The sequence below is a fragment of the Alosa pseudoharengus genome, unplaced genomic scaffold (genome assembly GCF_046254945.1).
Source record: "Alosa pseudoharengus isolate Yale_2024_CS ecotype anadromous, Long Island Sound unplaced genomic scaffold, YU_APseudo_1.1 YU_APseudo_1.1_scf_18, whole genome shotgun sequence".
Taxonomy (NCBI): Eukaryota; Metazoa; Chordata; class Actinopteri; order Clupeiformes; family Clupeidae; genus Alosa; species Alosa pseudoharengus.
The window spans coordinates 33633845-33641344 of NW_027468650.1; the positions used below are offsets into that span (position 1 = coordinate 33633845).

The window sequence follows — 7500 nt, forward strand, 5'->3', positions numbered from 1 at the left end:
CGAGAGGAGAGAAGAGGAGAGAGGAGGACAAATGACCAGGACTGGACAGAGGAATAAGGCTGCTTCTGTCTGATGCAACATCCACTATACAAAGACAAACACCACAGATACACACAGACACATAGACATACACACACACACACACACACACATACACACACACACACACACACACACACACACACACACACACACACACACACACACACACACACACACACACACACACACACACACACACACACACACACACACATACACACACACACACACACACACACACACACACACACACACACACACACACACACACACACACACACACACACACACACACACACACACACACACATACACACACACACACACACACACACACACACACACACACACACACACACACACACACACATACACACACACACACACACACACACACATACACACACACAAAAAAAAGGAAACAAACACATGTATGTGTGCACATAAAGAATGTGCCTCCTCCAGCACAAGCAACCTATATGCCTAGCATCAAACATGCATATTGTTCCATAACCTGATACTACTGCTTTTTTTCAGTTAAGACTATTAGTTAGTTTCTGTGATATTACTATGCACATTTTACTGTACATCTCCTTGGAACATAAATGCATTCAGAGGAATTCTGCTCATGATGACCAGTCACACATTCATAATTCAGTGTATATCTTTGATAGGAAACTACTGCAGATGTGATATGAATAATTAAGTGTTTTAAATAAATAAACAAGAGGAGGGATTAGAAGAAAACATCTTGAAAGAGTTGTCAGTGGAACTGGAAAAAGGCAGACTTAGACTATCATTTAGTTTGTCACTTAACATCGGGCTGCTCTGTTTAGCGATGTCCGTAAAGCCTGGTGAATCAAATGTGAGGTGACAATCTCGCTGAGATTTCATGTTTCAGCGGCGGTTAGCCTTGTCCTTTAATCTCGTAACAAAAAAATGAAAAATGGTTTAACCAACTCTCTCTCTCTCTCTCACACACACACACACACAGACACACACACACACACATACACACACAAAAAACACTCCTGTAGTCCTTGAGACAGACAAAATTGCACCGCACGCCTGCCTGTTCCAACGGAACTAAGCAATTCTCTCTTTCTCCCTCTATCTATGTATCTGTCTGTCTCTAACTCTCTCTCTCTTCCTCCCTCTCTCTTTCTCTCTCTCGCTCTTTTCAACTCAGACAACCTTCCTCTGGTTAGCGGAACTCAATTTCCTCATGCGATCCAGGAGCCCCACCTAATTCAATGGAGCTTTAATGGAAGGTCTTCCCCATACTGCCCGGTCAGATAGGAAGCCATTCAGGTGACCTACTAGGCTGGGATCATTACTGACAGAAATCCTTGTTATTTAGTGTTGGGGTCACAACAATGACTGTCACCATGTAACTCCTGCTGCTCCGATTTCCATTAATTGGAAAACTTGCCAGGTCGCTGGCCTCAGCTTCTAAGAGGATCCTGATGATCCTGTCGATCTGTGACCTTGGAGAGAATGACCACTGATGGTGTCAGAGGAAGCGCATGGGTGGGTGAGACTTGGGGGCAGCCAAGAGCCGGAGAGATTGAGAAAAAAAAAGAAATTCTTTAGATTTTCTCCTTTAAAGCTCAACTCAATCACAGAGCTGAATGCAGCAGGACTGTCAACAGAAAAAAGCCAGTGTGCAGAGACATGTGCACCACTTTTGATTTTAAGCAAAGAGACTGAGTCTACCTTCACTTACATTTTCTATCTATCAATATCAACCTTGGCAAGATTTTGTGCAAATTGGAAGGGAGTTTGTTCAATCAGATACAGCACACAGAAGGGAGAAAAAAACAAGCAAGTAGCTTCTGGTGGGGACAAAGAACCAGGAGGAGACAGACACCGTGTGAGTAGCCTCTCCTCATCACATCACAGTTCTACGCATCCAGGCCAGCTGTTGAGTACTCTGCCAGCATCCGCCCAGAGAGTTGTTGCAAGATTAACCAGCCTAATAAGCTAGAGGCACTTCATTACAAACATCCCAACGGTTCGGGGCACTTGGCAATTACGCTTATCGATATACACACCTGCAATTAAATCTCTGCAGAGATATTTATTAATTTATTTGTTTACTTATCTATGCATTCATTTATTTATTTGTTTATTTATTTACTTCCACCTTCCCAACTACTCTGGTTTAGCAGCCGTATAACTCCGTATAACATGTGAAACTCGCAAGATCGTGCCTGAAAGAGAGTTTGTGTGGAAAGGTATTTCAGGGTTAGCCTATTTTCTGGGTTAGCTTTCCACTGCTGTCTGCCAGGTCAGCAGGGGGCGCAGGCGATCACAGAGGGCACAGGCAGGTATGCAGGTATGACAGGAGGCATGCTTAGAAATCGGCCGTCCCCTCTTGCAAGAGGGAAGAATTCAAAGGGGCCTGGTTCACCCAGGGAGGCCGAGGCGGGTCTTGGCATGTGTGCCCAGTGCGTGTTCCGGCCCGTTTGATCCCTGCCCCACTCCCCCCCGGTTGAATCGGTTGAGCAGTTTGTTTACATTTATTTGTCAGATTGTTATCTTTAATCCTCCCAAAAAAACACACTTTCACTGCTGTCTGATGACCTGACAAGGCCTCACAGCCGTCTCTCTCATTTCTGGGTCTGTGTGCATCTGCTCCTTTTGTTTTTGTTGCTGTTGGTAGATGTCCGTCTGTGAGATGATCTACGGGAGGGCAACTGCACGGCTTGACCTGATAAGTGCATCAATAATCAAAAGGTGATTAATGTAAATGGGGTTTTTGCCATCACACTCGATTTTGCGGGGCCGAGGCGGCTTCCAGTCCATTGGCCGCGCCGCGTCATGTGACATGCTAATGATGGGTTTGGAGCGTGGGGCTAATGGAAAAGCAATTAGCGGCCAGTGTGGGCGGCAGCCGCGCACCGCTGGCCCGCACATCCCCGCCGCTGGACTAATCACAACAGCCATTTAGAAGAAGAGTCATTGCACCTGTTTAATTACTGGGATAATTGCAGGACGTTCGTTCCTTGGCCCAGGGGGTCCTGTGCTTCCTTGCTAATGTGCTAGCTGCTTCAGCGAGCCCTTTATAACGCTAATGTTTTCCGCACACCATTAAGGGAGAGACATGCCTCGCTCCCCATTGCGGAGGTGCATCCATCGGCCGGTTGGTGCGTGTCAGGTGCAGCGCTGGCTTTCGCTTAGTTTGCACAGAGGAGACGAATGGGGGAGTGGGGGATGGCAGGAGGGTAAACAACAGCAGACCATAATGAATTTAGCATTAGCTGCTTAATGAGTGTTCTGCTGATTTAGCTACAAACAAACATCCCACCAGTAAAAGGGACCTGTTGGCAATCCCCTTTAGAGGAAAGAAAAACATGAAAGGAATGGGGCAAGATGGAGAGATGAATGTGTTAGAGAATGAAAGCGCATTCTGGGGCCAAATTACCATGACATTTAAATGCTGTCATCTGTGATATGGTTCAAATAATTTCCAGTAATTTGTAAAATGTGTTGGAAAATAAAGAGGACTAATTAACTTCTGCCAAGACAGAAATAAATGTATCTTCTTATCTCTTTTACGTCTACAAGAACAAATGTGAGGATATTTCTAATTTATAGCTTGTGAAGTAATGGCTACTCAGCCGAAATTTATTTCTTGTATCAATCACAGAATCCTCGAGATGTCTGAAAATCCCAGACATAAAACGGAGAGAAGACTGACACAGTTTGTCTCTACAAATGACCACAGTGAGTCATCCGCATTCGTCTCCTGGGCCCAGCACACAAAGCCTACCTGTTCTCTAAACACGGCTTGCTGTGAGACGACAGCGGCACCATCATCCATCACCGGCCACCAAGCCCCCCCTTCATCCCCAGGAACCCGCGACTGAGGAGCCAGGCAACCTGCTGCACAGTGACAATTACCGCAGCTAAAATATGACATCTCTCTCTCTCTCTCTCTCTCTCTCTCTCTCTCTCTCTCTCTCTCTCTCTCTCTCTCTCTCTCTCTCTCTCTCTCTCTCTCTCTCTCTCTGTTTCTCTGTTTCTCTCTCTCTCTCTTTTGACACTGACGGCAACAAGCTATCACTCTGTGTTGCGGTCGGTAGGCTATGTGCTAGCAGAGCCACACTAAGCCTAATCCCCCTGCTGCCATAAGTGATTACTACCCAACAACACGCTTCTCCCTCTGCAGCTCCCACTTCCTGACCCCAAAGAGAACCATTCAAGATGGAGGTCATAACATCCCTAATGGTGCAGGGATCATGACAGACTCTCTTTCTGGTGGCTCCCAGGACTATTCCTTAGGACCGGAAAAGGGGTGAATGGGGGTGGGGGTGGGGTTGTGGTGTAGGTGGACGCACAGATGTAGAAACATTGCTGAATGCATTCAGAATAAGGGAAAAGGTTCACAGGTGCTTTTCATTCATTTTTTAGCGGGTCAGCTGAGTTCAGGGACCTCCAAGTCAACTTTGAATGCATATGTGTGGCATTAATGAAAATAAACATCTCACTTCCTTAATAAAGATCTCCTGCTGGAGTACGCCACCATACCATTCTATTAATCCAACTAAACAAATACAACAAAATGAAACTGCAACAAGCTTAGCCTGGGTTGCCCCTAGTTATATGACCTGTGTGGTGATTTCCAATGAGTTCCCCTCTTCCTCCTGATGTAGTGCAAGACATGTAGTGCAGACTGTCTGTCTGTCTGTCTATCTGTGTCATATAAGTTAAAAACGTACAAGGTACAGGTTCACCATATCTCAGTCTACAGTCCATAATCATCAGCATTCCGTTTCTTTTAGCATTGCAGGACAGTGGGACTACTTTTATTAAATGTCTGTCTGACTCACCAGCACACTTGGTTCTGGCACGCAGGGGAGGTCCAGGAGCCCCAGTACCCCCTTCATTGGGTCGGGTCAGAAGCACACTGATCTCGTACTCGGTGTCTGGGTCCAGATGGCCGATCTTGTGGGTGGGCTTGTCCACGGGCTGGTTATCGATGAGGCTTCCGGTGACGGTGCGGTACTCGACCTCGCGCTCGATGATGGGCCCGTCGCCATTGATGGAGTTGGCGTTGAGCTGGATCCACAGGTAGGTGGCGCCCACAGCAATGAGCTGAGGGGGAGCGATTGGAACCGGAGGTTCTAGAAGTCAAAGCAGAAAAAGGACAAAACAAGTTTAACAATGAACGCCTATCACGTAGCTAAAGTACTCGTTCACACTATAAGTCCACCACTTAGTCAGTTGGCTTTGTTTTACAAGTCGAGAGAGATGACATGACCATTGTAGGTGAGAACAACACTAAGGCTTCTGAAGTCCAGATCACATTCTATTCCAGGCGATAGAGGTGTGTGTGTGTGTGTGTGTGTGTGTGTGTGTGTGTGTACCATGTTGAGACTCCTATTCATCTGATGCCTTGGGTTTTATCTTAAGTAGGTGCAATTAAAGTACTCTGAGCTCACAGCACAAAAGGGGGGCTCTATGATTCCCAACATGGTAAGGGAGCTTTTGTGATATGGGGGAGATTTGAAAAGAGCTAATGAGTTAAACCAATTAATTTCCTGACCTTCATCGTTTCAGAACCGAGAGGAATTTCATTACCCGTCACCCCTGTGGTCCTGCTCCACTTCTCCCACGACCTATTTTTTAGTCCCCCACACACACACACATCATCTCTCTCTCTTTCTCTCTCTCTCTCTTACACACACACACACACACACCACACACACACACACACACACACCCTTGCAGCACAAGTGTGTGTGATTAGGAGCTAATAGAGCACAAAAAATCTATTATGGTGATAAGTGATTTGGGTATAAAATAAAACATAACTTGAACAAATGTATGTTTCTGTGTTGCTTCCATGTGGCAGGCTAGGAATGTTATTTTTTGAGCATGGTGGTATTTCTGCTGTCGGCTGTTGTTTCATTTTAGCGTCATATATTATATCTATTATGATGAGTAACTTGCTTATGGACACCATTTTTTCCTCATAAGCAACGCGCCCTGTAGGCCTTCACAATTGATGACTGTCTGACGGGAAAAATCCAGGTCTGGCATTTTTCCGAGTAAAAAACTCTTTAGCATTTGAAAGTCAATACGCATGAAGACAAGCCATTTGTCATCACTCACTGCTTGTTTCTGAGACAAGGTTAAGCTAATGAGATGTGCTCCCCCCACCTCAGCTCTGTGTTTTATTTAGACTCCAGTCTGGATGAAATTCGCTCACAAAGGGAGGCGTCAGGCAGGTTTCAAAGCTCGAGTGGAAGCGCCGTAGGCATTCTGACACCTACAGAGGCCTGTAGTGTAAAAGAAACATGTTTTGGGGGGAGGGATATGATATTGATTGGAACCGCGGAGAACACCAATTACTGGTGAAGTAATGGGTCATCCATCTTCCTGACAGGCCCGCGTGCAGGTGTGACCAGACCAGGGAGATGAAGCCGAGAGGAAAACGCGGATGTCTATGAGCTTTCCCAAACCATATCGTGTTGGGAGAGCACGGCCACTCCTGTCCACTGGAAATTCCCTGAACCAACAGGATGCTGTCAATTACTTAGTCACTTCTCTGCGCGTTCAAATAAACTTGAGTGGTTAAAACTGGGCAAACTTGTAAAACACCTCTAAAAACTCATGTCGTAACTGCCATGGTGAGAGGATGTTGAACCATTCAATTTGACCTCCATTAACATTCTCTGTATGACTCGAGGCACTGTGTCAGAGTTCTCCAGACTCTCAAGAGTTCAATCATCTCCTGTTGGGCTCCAAACATCTTTCTCTGTCTAGATCCCGTAACTTAGACGCAGAAATCTAACATCTGGCGCTTTTAATCTCTCTTGTTCTCCCCCCCTCCCCTCTGTCATCTCGTAACTCAAGTCTCCGGGGGTCTGTCTTACTTCTCAATTTTCAGACAGCAAGACAGGGAACAGGTGGAGACATTTCACATTGGAGACAAAAAAAAAACACAGAGAAAATATTCAGTGCCACCTCCATTGGACAGACTAGCTTAACATGAAGTGACATTTCAATCTGTCCACCCGATGGGCTTGAAAGCGTCAGGGTAGGAACGTCCAGGTGGAGGTGTCACCAGGGTCCATGCAGCTGTCTGTGTCTCGGGTCAGGGCTGTCATTGTGTTTGCATGGCTGAAAAAGACATCAACGTCAGGCCACGATCGGTTTCGGAGCAGCGGGCACCACAATCGATCGTTCTCGGAGACCTCCTCCGGCCACTGCCACGGCCACTGACACACGCGATAATGTGAAAACAAAAGGTCGAGATGCTTCATCAAATCCACGGCTGACGCGTCATGCTTGGCGACTGACACATCTATATGGATATTGATCATATCAGTAATGAGTTAAAAACACAAACCTGGCTCCATTTCATTTCTGGTCAATAGTTCAAGACCTGAGAGAGTGGGGGAAGGGGGGGGCATATGCTGAATCTGAAATAAGATGTACCCTTTCATA

At 46.2% G+C, this 7500-nt stretch overlaps 1 protein-coding gene across 7 annotated transcripts in view; it reads right to left on the reverse strand.

The window, feature by feature from the left end:
• LOC143131394 (receptor-type tyrosine-protein phosphatase mu-like) overlaps positions 1 to 7500 on the reverse strand; it is a 194837-nt gene that overhangs the window by 101949 nt on the left and 85388 nt on the right. For all 7 annotated transcript variants that reach the window (XM_076291013.1, XM_076291009.1, XM_076291012.1 and 4 more), the window contains exon 7: positions 4878 to 5171. In XM_076291013.1, the coding sequence (XP_076147128.1) occupies positions 4878 to 5171 (294 nt within the window). The remainder of the gene's footprint in view (positions 1 to 4877; positions 5172 to 7500) is intronic.